Source organism: Stegodyphus dumicola, chromosome 11 (assembly GCF_044657685.1).
Source record: "Stegodyphus dumicola isolate Sdum_Otavi_A_Nest chromosome 11, ASM4465768v1".
Taxonomy (NCBI): Eukaryota; Metazoa; Arthropoda; class Arachnida; order Araneae; family Eresidae; genus Stegodyphus; species Stegodyphus dumicola.
The window spans coordinates 67,397,223-67,410,978 of NC_140778.1; the positions used below are offsets into that span (position 1 = coordinate 67,397,223).

The 13,756-nt window shown below is 36.1% G+C and overlaps 2 protein-coding genes across 3 annotated transcripts in view; one reads left to right on the plus strand and one right to left on the minus strand.

The window, feature by feature from the left end:
- Nucleotides 1-8,479: 8,479 nt before the first annotated feature.
- LOC118201181 (general transcription factor II-I repeat domain-containing protein 2-like) lies at nucleotides 8,480-10,545 on the minus strand. Its single transcript, XM_035373231.2, has 2 exons — nucleotides 9,766-10,545; nucleotides 8,480-8,644 (listed from the first exon to the last, which is right to left on the minus strand). The coding sequence occupies exons 1-2, from the start codon at nucleotides 10,543-10,545 to the stop codon at nucleotides 8,480-8,482; spliced, it is 945 nt and encodes a 314-aa protein (XP_035229122.2).
- A 2,165-nt stretch (nucleotides 10,546-12,710) lies between these two features.
- The window catches only part of LOC118201179 (uncharacterized), a 96,050-nt gene continuing 95,004 nt past the window's right edge, over nucleotides 12,711-13,756 (plus strand). The window contains exon 1 of one of the 2 annotated variants that reach the window (XM_085826795.1): nucleotides 12,711-13,488. In XM_085826795.1, the coding sequence (XP_085682921.1) occupies nucleotides 13,428-13,488 (61 nt within the window). In that variant the 5' untranslated portion in view covers nucleotides 12,711-13,427. The remainder of the gene's footprint in view (nucleotides 13,489-13,756) is intronic. The other variant, XM_085826793.1, reaches the window with a different exon arrangement.

A 13,756-nucleotide genomic window follows, 5' to 3' on the forward strand; every position in this document is an offset into this window, starting at 1 on the left:
TACATACACGTTCTGTAATGTAGCTGCATGGGTAAAAAAAAAAAAAAAGGTAGAAGTCCGAAAGAGCGATGTCGAGGCTATATGGTGGGTGTGGCAAATGATCCCATTTGAGTCCGTAGAGAGTCCAGCCGGTGAATGCAGACATATATGGTCGTATATTATCTTGATGGAACATTACCTTCTTGTGCCTGAACTCAGTTCGACGCTTTTCCTTGAAAGCAGCGTCAGCGAGGACTAGCATCACGCTGCCCACCTTACTCTGTCGAGGATTTTACCTTTTTCCAGATACTCTTTGTATATAATACCACGGCAGTCCCACCAGATACAATGCGTGATCTTTTTGCTAGTCAAATTCTGCTTTGCGACGCTGCTGATGGGCTCACCGGGCGCAGACTAACCCCCTTTTCGGTCCCTGTTGTTGAAGTAAATACTTTTTTCAGCACAAATGATGAAGCCGGTCCAGAATTTTGTCCTTGTGTTAAGATTCGAGCAGATTAGTGTAGGCCTGAACGCGTCTCCTTATCTGCTTGAGTCAACTCATGCGGCACCCACCGACTAAACTTGTATGTCAAGTTTATGCGATGCATAGCGCAACTAATGGACATGGCACTAACGCACAACTCCTTAGCAAGCTCTTTAGTGGTTGCATACTGATTTTCTTCCACAAGTTCTCGCAGGCGAGCCTCATCAGCATCAGTAAGCCGGCCAGACCGCTTTCCTACTTGAATGTCATAGTCCTTTTTGAACTTTCGGTACCAAAGCTTCACAGTGTCATATGATACAACATTAGTACCTAAAGCTGTACACATCAACTGGTGACATTCTGCAGCTGACATTTTACAACAGAACTGGAAGTAAATGATGGCTCTAATCTGGTAACGCGATAGTTCCATGTCAGACACCTCGTTCTTAATGATGTTTTTTTTTACAAATTTCACAGCACAGTGTGCTAAAGCCAGTTTATTTCTTTCAAATGCCGGAAATTGAGCAGGACAACGCGAGCTGTTTGCGCAGACGATATTTGCGGTAGCGGGAAACTTTCGTTAAGGCTGGATGTTTTCTTACTATAATGTTATAAGGTATTTCTCCCGCTTTTGTAGCTTGCCTTCATGGTGTAGTTATATAAGGTATTTCTTCTGCCTTCTTAGCATGCCTTCGTAGTGTGGTAGTCTGTATGCTGGGGGCGTATTCCAGATGCCCGCGGTTCGATTCCCGGCGAAAGCGTTGCTCATTTTAAATCTTGCTTGCTTCCAAAAACGCCTAATATCTCTACAGTGGCGCCCGAACTAAAAGGGTGTTGGATGATGATTCTCCACACTCAGGGTTTGGCAATTGGGTTCCCTAAAAAACCCCAGTCGCCCTTTAAAAGGGGGAGTATATAATGTATGTCTCCTGCCTTTTTGGCATGCCTTCGTAGTGTGGTGGTCTGCAGGCTGGGCGCGTATTCTAGAGGTCAGCGGTTCGATTCCCGGCGAAGGTGTTGTTCATTTTTCATCTTCCCTGCTTTTAAAAATACCTAACGTAATGAATGTACAAGGTAAAGTGTGAATCCTTTGTTAAGATATTCATAGCTCTAGACAAGATGGATAGAAGTAATTCCTTATATGAACCAACAAAGGCTGTTTCACTCACACTAACGTTTCTGTATAATACATTTCAGTGCATATAACTTTGAATTATGTTACATACACTTTTTCTTTAATAACAACATATTGTGTATGTTACCGGCAAAGTTTGAAATCCGGCATTCTATAGAATACCTAGACGTTGTATATAATGCCTAAACCTAGCCGGCAATGTATGAAAAGTTTTATATTTGACACATTTTTTTTTCCTAGGCAATCTATAGAATGCCAAATGACAAACCGGCAAAGTATGAAATACATTCCGATTCGTTTGGAAGAACCGAAACTACTCACCAGAAGTTAATAAATGACGTAAAAAAGGCAAAGTACCAAGAAAGAACCACGGGACTATTGGCTGCTGAATTGCTAAGATGTGATGTTTATGGAAAACAAAAGTTTATCTTTTACCCTGTTAAAGAAAGCGTCAATACTATACAGTATTATGTCACGGAAGCTGAGTTATTTTCCGTATTTCATGAAAACTCATTTGGGTACAGCACATGGACGACGTGACAGAATGTTGAATGAATTTTCAACCAAATTACAATAACGTTACACATAATGATATTGAACTGTAAAACCACCTTTGTGAGCCCTGCCAGAAAACAATAAAAACAAAAACAAAAAAACAAAACATATTAAAAGGGCGTTGATGTGAAGCTGATGATTGTTTCTGAATTTAATTTCCGTTGTCAGGTAGATTTTACTGATTGCCGATCTCAGCTAGATAGAAAATATATTGTATCAAGATCATCTCACCTTTTTTCTTTACGTATTTCAAATAACAGTTTTTTAATGGCACTCTTTCATTCATTTTTCAAAACAACATTTATATTTTTTAGGCATGAATATCTTTTAAATTATAGCCTTATCGTAACATTTTGTTCATACTCTGCCTAAACAGCATTTGTCATTCTATAGAATGCCTAGGAAAAGTATGTAAATAATTCTCATATTTCTTACTTTGCTTAAAAACGTCCGACATTATATACAATGCCTAGGCATTCTATAGCATGCCGGCGTTTCATACTTTGCCGGTAAAATGTATAATTTTATATAAATAACAATTTGTCTCATATGACTTTCGTATGCATTATGAAGGACAGGTATAGCTCCAGTCATAGGCGATTAGGGCATTGATATTTTGAAGGTACTAGTTGATTTTTTTCCCATCCAACAAGTGAATGAATTTACATTTTCTGGATTTACATTCAGCTGGAGCCATTCATAGGATGTCCATAATGTGACTTTGTAATTACTAATTGACTGATATATCTGTCGTTAGTAATTCATGCGTGGCCATAAGTGGACTGCACTGACTCATGCACTACTATTATACTTAATTAATGGAATTTCTGACCAATTATGTCTTTTAGGAATAGCCTAATTTATACAGGATGAATCTGAACAAGAGGGTAACACTTCAGGTGGTGATAGAAGGAAACTAAACGAGCATTATTCGTCATAGAATGCATGGTCGGAACTCAAACGGCGAGCCGCTAAGTGGATTGTAAAAGTTAGGTTAGGTTATTTAATTACGGCAAAGCCTCGAGGGCTATCTGCCTAAGGGGAGGAATGCCTTCGTGGAGGACTTTCTAAGTTTCTTTTCTTCGTGGAGGACTGGCTCGTACACATGTTACACATGGGGAAAACCACGAAAACACCCATGCAACCAGCCCGTTCGCGGGATTCGAACCTCGGACCGAACTACCAATGTTCAGCCACTTTACCGCTTGGCCGCTGGTGGGCCTGGATTGTAAATAAATGGTACAAAAAAGGGTTTGTCCTCTCACCGAACGGCATTTTCTACTGTGGATTGCTGCTTATGCGAAAAAAAAATTTCAAGGGAATGGTCAAGGCGGTCCCATAACTTAGCCACCAAGGTCTCCGGATCTCTCGTGTTTGGACATTTCCTGTAGGGCCATATGAAAAGCCTAATCTACAAGTGCCTCACTGAAACCAATATGGGGCTAGTCGCCGTTATTGCTGGCGATATTCGGGAAATGCCTGCTGTCTTCGCAAATATGCATCAATCCTTATCCCGCAGGTGTGAAACCTGCATTTCTGCTGGAGAAATTTGAGAAATCTCTATGAACACATTCTGTTAATAAAATGTTTTCTGAAGTTTCTCCTCCCATTCTTGTGTAAATTATGGCAGTGAAAAACTACCCTGTAACTTCTCACTGCTTGATTTCCCACCATACATTCTATGACGAATATCGCTCATATAGCTGCCTTCTATCAGCCCCTACAGTTTTGCTCTCTTGTTCAGATTCACCTTGTATATAACAGCGTATAGAACTTATACTCTCCATTGGTGTTATGCGTAGTTCTTTGTTCGATATTTTATACATTCGCTGTGCACTTCAATTTTCAAACTTGCATTTCTTTACTATCATTTGTTTTACAATGTAACACATTCACAGGTCTAGGTTTATAGAGACATTGCATACGCTAGCCTTTATTTTTACAAGTCTAAAATATCTAACATATACAGTTCAAATGCTTGTATTATTTTCTTGTGCATTATGGTGACAAATCGCGTAAAATACATGAAAGTTCTCGTTTCGATTAAATTTTAATACAGTCTTTAATCCGGACGTCCATAATCGGGAATGATCTATAATCCGTACCTCAAAGCTACAAACTTTCTGCGCATGCGTCAACGCATACGCATAATACCTTTACGCATGCGCATAATACGTTTACGCATGCGCGTGTAATGTATAATGGACGGTATAAGCTAAGCTAAAATTATCTAATTATCTATTTCAGTTAATGTTGCAGATTGCGTTGTTCCTTAACCTTCTAATTGAATCCGGCTTATTATTTTTTTGCAGACTGTTAGAGCAATTTTATAAAAGTAAGCCTGAACTTTCGATTGTGTCAAAAAGAATTTCCTATTCTGGAGCTGCCAAAGGATCTACAAAGCGAAAGCATGTTTCGATGTCCATCAAACAAAAAGTGGAATTGCTGCAAAAAATGGATAAAGGCATATCCTCTGATTCTCTAACCATTCCGAAATATGTTTATCAATTTCACGCTGCTCTGCGGGGGGGGAGAGGGGGGAACGACGCGGCGCGCAATGAACTAGAAGTTGATCTGTCAGCACTATCCTTATCTTCAGGGCAGATGTTTTTATTTTATTCGGCTTATAATTCCTTACTAAATGTAGTATTTCATCTCGATGTACTCCGTCTTTGATATGATTTAAATCAAATTCCTCGTCATTATAAATATCACGAATACACATCAAATAGTTTTCTGGTTTCAATTTTCTAATTTCGACTATGCGTTATGTATGTTTAATAAAGTAAACAAATAAATATTAAGCTTTTTTTTTTTGTAAATTTTGATACTCTTTAGATCATAATCCGGATCATAATCATAAGTCCGGATTTAAGACTTTGACTGTATTTGGAGAATGAAATTAACAAGTTTCATCACTGTATTTAACACCTTTTCTGCTGACCATGTAACAGAATTACAAAAGATGAATTTCTGCAGTATGGCATTGAAAGGCAAAAAAACACATACCGTGAATGTTTTTTTTTTTTTTTTTTAAAGTTATGCATGGCTTGAGGTTGCATGAATTACAATATGAAATTTCTGGTTCAAACTGTTGATTTATCGTTTACTGTTAGATTTCAGGAAATTTCAAACAAACAAATTTGGATAGTTCGAGAGAGAAATTTTGGTTTTCAAAAACAGAACAAGTAATTGTGCATCACGCTGAGATTTTCTGCATCCTGATTAAATATCAAACGCTTGCTAGCAAAGACAATTTTTAATTACAATTCGTTGTTTGTTATATACAAAAATGCAAAAATTAACTCATGAATTATAATCAAAGCTACTAGTACATTTTTTATTGCCTTTTGTTGTATTATTTAATTGTTATTCTAATCACAAAAATTTTTTTTTTTATAATTGCTATTTATAAGTTATAAAATAGGTATAGCATGTTATTAACAGTTTTTAACAAGCACTGTGAAAATTGGCATTTAGAGTTCATTGTTTCTCTTATTAAGTAAAAACAACTGATTTCCCAATTTACCTCACGTAAAAAGAATTCTAAAACTTTTAAAATGTTAATGAGTATTAAACATAACAAAACATACCGTATTTACTTGCATACTCCCTTTTTTTTTCTAATTTTATCGTACGAAAATTAAGAGGGGAAAATTATACAAATAATTTAATTTCCAATGAATGCGGTTACAAAATGACGAATGAAAAATATTCATGAATGAATTACCTGTAAATCTCACAGTATTATTTACTTAAAAGAAACCCATATTCCAATAAGAATGCATAGTGATTTTAATATTATGATATCTAATGAGGATATCTTCATTTTCTATACTTCTCTGTTTCTGGAATCTCATCCTGTGTTATTGATGTCCACTGCTACTACACTGACTACCAGTAAGTATTTGTACACCTATGCAAATGACGACATCTGTGGTCCTAAGGTACGTCACGGACTCCGCCGGTATATATATCGTGTAGGAAACAGCATCGGCTTTAGTGGCATGCAAGATGCCTCACAGTTCGGAGCTCTCTGATTTCGAGAAAGGTATAATTATCGGGTATCACAAATGTGGCCGATCCTTAACCCTTTCAGGGGCGGTGGTTTCGCCTTGAAACCGCATTTTCAACATTTTTTTTTTAAATTTAGAAAATTTGGTTTTTTTTTCTCGAAACCGCTGTTAAAATTAAATTACTTCTTAAAGCTGATAACAGATGGCAGCAGCAAACCTTTCTGGGCATCCATTAATTGATACGAATCATTCAAAAATATCTTCTTTTGCATACTACTCTTTTTGACCCATTTTTAAAAACAAAAAACCCAAAAATTTTTAGTTTTTCCACAATATATTTTATAAACAGACATCAATGAGTAATGAAATGTCCTTAGTTCACACACACATACAAAAAAAAAAAAAAAAAAAAAAAAAAGTAATGGAAGCTTTTTAATTTTGAATGTTTTCATTGCGGTTTCAGTATGAAACCACCGCCCCTCTGGGACATCGAAGGAAGTATCAGATGACGCAGTTGCGAGATTTTTTGCAGTTGTGTTTATTGCTTTCGGATCACTGCTGTAAATCTTAATTTGAGTGGCTTCAAAGATGAGGATTTATGGAGCTTTTGAGAGAGGGAAAACATTTCTTATTTTTTACAGAGACACAGAGCACACTGAAAAACCCTCACAGTTGCGTTTTTATTATGCTTCTCTTAGCGATCGCTTTTCTCATGCTTCTAGTTCATCGTAAAATAATTGTATGCATCTTAATTTATTTTATTTTTACATATAATTTTCTTAGTTTTAAATATAATTTTTAAAAATATTTCATAGTTTTATGCAAGTAATTTAGTGCATTATTAGTTACTTTTTGTCTCATACTTTTTTGTTTCCTCTTTTAAATTTTTTATTTATAATTAAAAATGCGTGTTTATGCAAATATTACTTACTTCATTAGTTGTTCAGTAATTTACTAGTATAATCTGCAATTTGGGTTACGTTCAGATACTTTTCAGCAAATTAAAGATAAATAAGCAAATGTCTAGTCTTAATGCTCTAGACGGGCGCTGGTTTCAAGGCGAAACCGGTCCCCTTTCCATAAAGGGGGACGAAAAAAAATTTTAAAAATTCATTTATGTTGTCTATAGAACCATTGCATGTCATTATGTTTACTTTTTCATAACCTTTAAAAACTGATAATATTGCGCCCCTGAAAGGGAAGGGACATATCTAGCGATCTGAAGTACACAAAATCAACAGTGGCCTTTGTGATTAAGAAGTGCAAGGTGAGCGATGATTGTCGGAATGTGCCCCGAGTCAGCAGACCAACGAAACTGGGGGATAGACACCGACGAGTGCTGTCCAGAGAAATTCGGAAGAACCGCACCCAACCGATGGCCCTCATCCGCGAGGAGTTTCAGCAGGCATCCGGGAGTATTGTTTCAATGAATACCATCCATAAGGAAGCACATCTGCTTGATTTTCATGGTCGTGCTGCTGCCCATAAGCCTTTGATCACAATGTCCAACCACGCTGCTCGGTTAATGTGGTGCAAAGCATATCGAAATTGGACCGTAGATCAGTGGAAATGGGTTCTTTGAAGTTACGAATCAAGGTTCACCCTTTACCGTTCGGATGGCAGTGTATGGGTCTGGCGTCTATCTGGAGAACATCTCCTGCCAGAATGCATTGTGCCAACAGTCAAGTTCGGCGGAGGTGGAATTATGGTCTGGGGGTGTTTCTCCTGGTATGGGCTGGGACCCTTGTTCCCCATTCATGGTAAGCTCAACTCCGATGCCTACTGCACTATTTTGGATGACAATGTGCTTCCTACGTTGTGGCAGTTTTACGGGTTGGATCCCTGTTACTTTCAGCACGACAATGCCAGTTGTCATGTTTCGACGTTAACCAAATCTTGGTATGGTGCCAATGGAGTTCATCGAATGGACTGGCCTTCCCAGAGTCCAAACCTCAACCCTATCGAGAACCTCTGGGACGAGTTGCATCGCCGAATTCAGGGGTGCACTACCCGTGCAAAATCGGTGAAGGAACTTCTATGTCTTCTCCAAGCCGAGTGGAAGAAAATACCACTGACTGTCATACAAAGACTTGTGAAAAGTATGCCCCGGAGGTTCCACACTGTAATTACCTCTTGTGGAGGCTCTACCAACTATTGATTTTGAATAAAGTTAGTTTTTCTTTTCTATCACAGGTGTCCAAATACTTATTGGTAGTCAGTGTATCTAAGCCTCAAACTGTTTTGATGTTTGTGGTTTCTGCTGCAGGTTGGAAGTCATTGTCATCATCTTTGTCTTGTATCTCTTCTCTATTATTTATCAATCACAGCCCATGTTTTCAAAGTTGTCAGATCAGTTAGTACGTCAATTACAACCACTATGTAGACCAAGGGTCTCCAAACTACGGCCCGAGGGCCACATCCGGCCCGCGGACAGATTTTGTCCGGCCCATGGAGAGCTATCATACTTGAAAACTCCTTTTAGAGAACATATTTTTTATAGCAAATTAAATTTAGTTTACTGAAGTATTCTAATTTTATGTTGAATAATTATTAATATGACATCTACATTGATATGGTCATGGGCTAACTACTCATAACATTGTTGTAGGCTTATTGTTATTGTTTTTGTGATAAGTTGGATAAAGAAACACAGAATTGTAATGAGTAAAGACATGTATAATATGCAGAAAATTTAACTTCAGTATATAATAACTAACAAATTATTGAAATGAATCCAACTAACATTTTATACATTTTAAATAAAAACATAACTTATAACAAGCATAATGACATATGAAATACTAATGAGATTTATGTAATTGAGATTTTCCACTGACAATAGTTTGTAGTTGTGGACTAATTTTACTTGTACCAATTATTAAAAGAGATTTAAGATGCTCATCAGTTAATTTAGATCTGTAAACATTTTTTGTGTACTTCATTTTGGAGAAGGTCTTCTCACACAAATAAGTAGTACCAAAAACAGAAAACAGCCCACGAGCAAATTTATGCAAATTATCAAATTGTGTCAGTGGAAGACTCTTATAAAATTCCAACAAAGATGAGTTTTAATATTTGTTCTTAATTATATCACTGCACTGTAGATCAATCATTTCCATTTGAAGTTCCGGGGCTAGGGTTTCAATGTCAGTATCAAAAGGATTCTGAAAAATCTTAATTTGATTCGCAATGGCATCAAAGTCCGAGAAACGAGTATCAAAATTTATTTTCAAAGCACTCAAAGTTTCGATTGCAAAATCGATAGGAAACTCAGTCTCAGTGGTGTGGCTGAATATTTCACATGTTTTAAAATGTGAAAAACATTTACTTCGTAGTTGTGATTGAAACAGTATCAATTTCTTCCGGAATGATTTGATATTAGTGTATAAATCAGGAAGATGCTGGTTTTCTCCTTGCAATCTCAAATTTATTTCGTTCACATGTTTTGTCAAATCAACATAGAATGCTAACTTCCACAGCCATGCGTTGTTTTGTAATTCAGTAAGAAGGCGATGCTTTTCATTCAAAAAAATTTCGATCATTGCTCGAAGTTCAAAAAAGCGCTGAAGGACTTTCCCACAACTAAGCCAACGTACGGCAGTATGATAAGTTAAGTCATTTTCTCCAATCTCTTCAATAAATTGTCGGAATTGTCTGTGATTCAGCCCAAAAGATCTGATAAAATTAACTGTTGATATGACTGGTTTCAGAACTTCAGACATATCCAAACATTTTCCGCACAAAGACTGTTGATGAATGATACAATGTAAGACTAATGGTTTTGAAGCACCGTCATTTTCTACAGCCTTTGACACAAGAGCGACCACTCTTTTATCTTTCCCACTCATGTTTTTGCCTCCATCAATTGTAATACATTTCAAGTTTTTCCATCGAAGGTTCTTTTGATTAATGGCTATTTCAACTCCTTTAAAAATATCTGTACCAGTAGTTGTGCCATGAATACTATACATATCAAGAAGTTCTTCATGCACTTCATAGCTTTTATCTACTCCTCGAATATAAATCAACACCTGAGCAGTATCTGACACATCCGTTGACTCATCCAAGGCCAAAGAAAACCACTCAACATGTCCATTTTTGTCGAACAGTTGAGAGGATATATTTTCAGCGATGTTTTCTACCCTTCGATCCACAGTGTTTGCTGACATACTGACAGTTTTTAATAAATTTACCTTTTCAGGGCATATTTCTTCAGCTACTGCAATTATGCATTCTTTGATCATTTCTCCATCGGTGAATGGTTTTCCACGTTTTGCAATTCCAAGAGCCACACGAAAGCTGGCACGAGTTGCAGCCTCTTGTTCAGTTTTGAGTTTTGTAAATGAAGATTGCTGCGATTTCAATCCGCGCTTCATAGCTTCGAATTTTTCTGTCCGAAAACTTCCTGTATATTTTGAGTAATTTTGAAAATGTTTTGTTTCATAATGACGTTTAATGTTATATTCTTTGAGAACGGATATGCTTTCATTGCAAATCAAACATAGCGCCTTGTTACTGGACTCAATTACGAAATACTGAATGTTCCACTGATCTTTGAATTTTCTACATTCACTATCAATTTTTCGCTTCTTTTCCATACTACTAAATCACACACAAAAGCAACAATTCAAATCAAAATACTGTTACAAAGATGTCTTAAACTTAAACACGCACAAACACGTTTTAAGGAGATACGCACTATTTTATTTCACAACAGTGTCATAGGAACTGACTTCTGTACGTGTTATTAGCGCCATCTGTTAGCGATAGAAGGTACTACCTATTTCCGCTTGTGTCCACCAGATGTCGTGTCACGTTACTCCTCATGGCTCGTACTCTACGACTAATCTAGAAATTACAGATAATGACAGGAAAATTAATAATATGCAGTGTTGCTGTTTTGCGGACTTTAGTCCGATTTGCAGCCTTTTTTAAACGTTGCGTACTTTTTCGGACTTTTTTTTTTTCATCAGTGGACTATTTCACTTTTTACCACCGGCAACAATGATAATATGGTTTTGGCCCTCGGAACTTACTGGAGTAATCAGTATGGCCCAAAGGCTGGAAAGTTTGGAGACCCCTGATGTAGACGAATCCATTTTAAAATTTAGGACAGCTCACTTTCTGCACGCCTTGAGAAAGAGGTAAGTAATATATTTAAAAATTTCAGAACCTGATGTTAAAAAGGTGGGGGGAAAATATATGGGTAAATATGGTATATTTGCTGATTTGAAGAAGCTAGTTTAAAAGCATATGAATATATATTGATATATATTCAAGGAAAAGAACAATAGGGTACTATTCGGTTTTGAGGGCCGTAAAAAATCGCCAAACTATTGTTGTTGCCAATGATGCCAAAAATAATTGCGGCAACCCTAATACAAGAAAGGAAGTATAATAGTAAATAACTATCTAAGATTGATGTTTTAGTTTAGATGAAAGGTTAATTTCATATAATACTTTTTTTATTATTATAATTTATATAAAAAATGCTAAATATGAATGAATGGAAGCATAAGAGTAAATAACTATTTCAAATCATTATTATAATTTCTATAAAAATTGCTAAACATAACTGAATGGATGCCTGCATCGCTATTTCGCTACCGACTTATCGCTAAAGCATAATTTCATCTCGTTGGTTGTTAAAACGTAATTTTCTATAATGAATGATGCCTTTTCTTTGAAAATATTCTCGGTAAAGTGCAGAATCGCTCGCTTCTTTGTTTGCCGCATTTTACAAGGGTAAAAACAATTGGATTTTTGTCAATTTTCTTTTACTTTTTAAGTGAAAATAGGTCAATGTGTACATAGATAAAGTCAAGGGTGTGCGCAGTGCCATTTTTGTGCACTTCTTGGATATTTTTTAAGTGAAAATAGGTCAATGTGCACATGGATATCGAGTATGTGCAATTCTTAAAAACGCGTCAAGCAGTGGGTGATTATTCACTTTACCCAAAATTCTATTGCAGACTTTTCGTCATGGGCAATTCCCAAATTGTTAAATCCATAGGATATCAAAAAAGGATTTAAAATCAAAAAAAGGATTTAAAAATTAAACTAGTATTTCAATGGCGTCCTAAGAAATATAGAACAATATAAACTTTGGCGCTTTTGCGCATATACTTTCGCTGCAATTTTTTTACGGTCCTCAAAACGGAATAGTACCAACAATAGATTTAAAAATGTGTAAATATCCACTCATGCAAATTCGAGGTCCAGGTTCGTATTCGAGAGGTCCAGGTAAGAGTCCTAGCGGAGGCATTGCACATTTTTCAGCTTCCTGACATCGATAATAACCTAATGTATCTCCAGTGGCGCCCGAACTAAAAGGTGGTGGATGATGATTTTTCACCACCAGTATTAGGCGACTGGGACCCCTAATCTCCAGTCGCCTTTTAAGAGGGAAGTATATAAGGTATTTTCCTCCTCCTTTCTGCATGCCTTCTTAACACATCCATTGTGTATTCGAGAGGACCAGGTTCGAGTGCCGGTGAGGGCACTGCACATTTTGGACGTCTACTGCTTCAAAATAGCCTTATGACTCTACAGCGACATCGCAGAGAGGAGCTCATTGTGCATTTTGGATGAGTCACACACGAAGTGTAGTGCAATCTTCTAAATACGTATGGCAAACAGCTTCGTCCTGGCCAAGTATTGTTGGCCTCCCAATGGTATAGGTATAAATGGTATAGGTACCTATGAATGGTATAGGTACATGCTTATATAAATCCAAATAATAGAAAGTGCACAAAATATTGAGATAGCGAAAATAGGAAAACTGTTTCTGCGCATCAGATATGTGGAAAGTATGTGTGAAATACAAATATTATAACTGGGTCTGTATATGGTGGCCAAATTTAGCGATGAATATAAATAAATTTTCTATTCAAATTGTTTAAAACTGCTTAATTATTTTACCTTATTTTAATGAGCTACGAAATATTACTCTTGAGATTTAGCAATTATCTTTCAATTAGAAAAAAAAAAAAAAAAAAAAAAACAGAAAAATTTCAGAAATGTAATAATTTTTTATCGTGCGTGCGTGTCATTTCTTGTCAGTTTTCTTATCTGTTATTTATTTCCGCTCAATGATCATTAAAAACAACTACTTCCTTGCATTAGTACGTTAGACTTCCTCTAGAAATACTTACAGAATCACTTTTAACAGGCGATCACTTTATAACGGATTTATAACTCAGAACTGGTTTTTATTTAATTTTTTATTAAACTGATACAAAATTATGACCTGCTAAAAATGAAGATTTTCTTGTTTGTAATAATTGTATTAACCTCAACACCATGGATAAATGCTTACGGTAAGTTTGCATAAATGTTTCAAATTTAACTTTATAATTAAAGTTTCTTTATCTCCTATTCTACATTTGCATTAAATGATTTTAAAAATAAATGACTGGTGAAATTCTATTAATCCTGTTTAATAAGTAAATGACTACTCGTCCTATTTAAAATAAATGACTGGTGAAATGATTTTTAAAATAAATGACTGGTGAAATTCTATTCATCCTATTTAATAAATAAATGACAATTCGACCTATTTAAAATAAATGACTGGTGAAATGACTA

Excerpts from the sequence above, each read along its gene's own strand:
- LOC118201181 (XM_035373231.2), bottom strand. The coding sequence starts at position 10,545 with ATGAAGCGCGGATTGAAATCGCAGCAATCTTCATTTACAAAACTCAAA. Across the intron at positions 8,645-9,765 it reads ACTTAACTTATCATACTGCC|GAGTTTTCAAGTATGATAGC; the intron begins GTACGTTGGCTT and ends GTTCTCTAAAAG.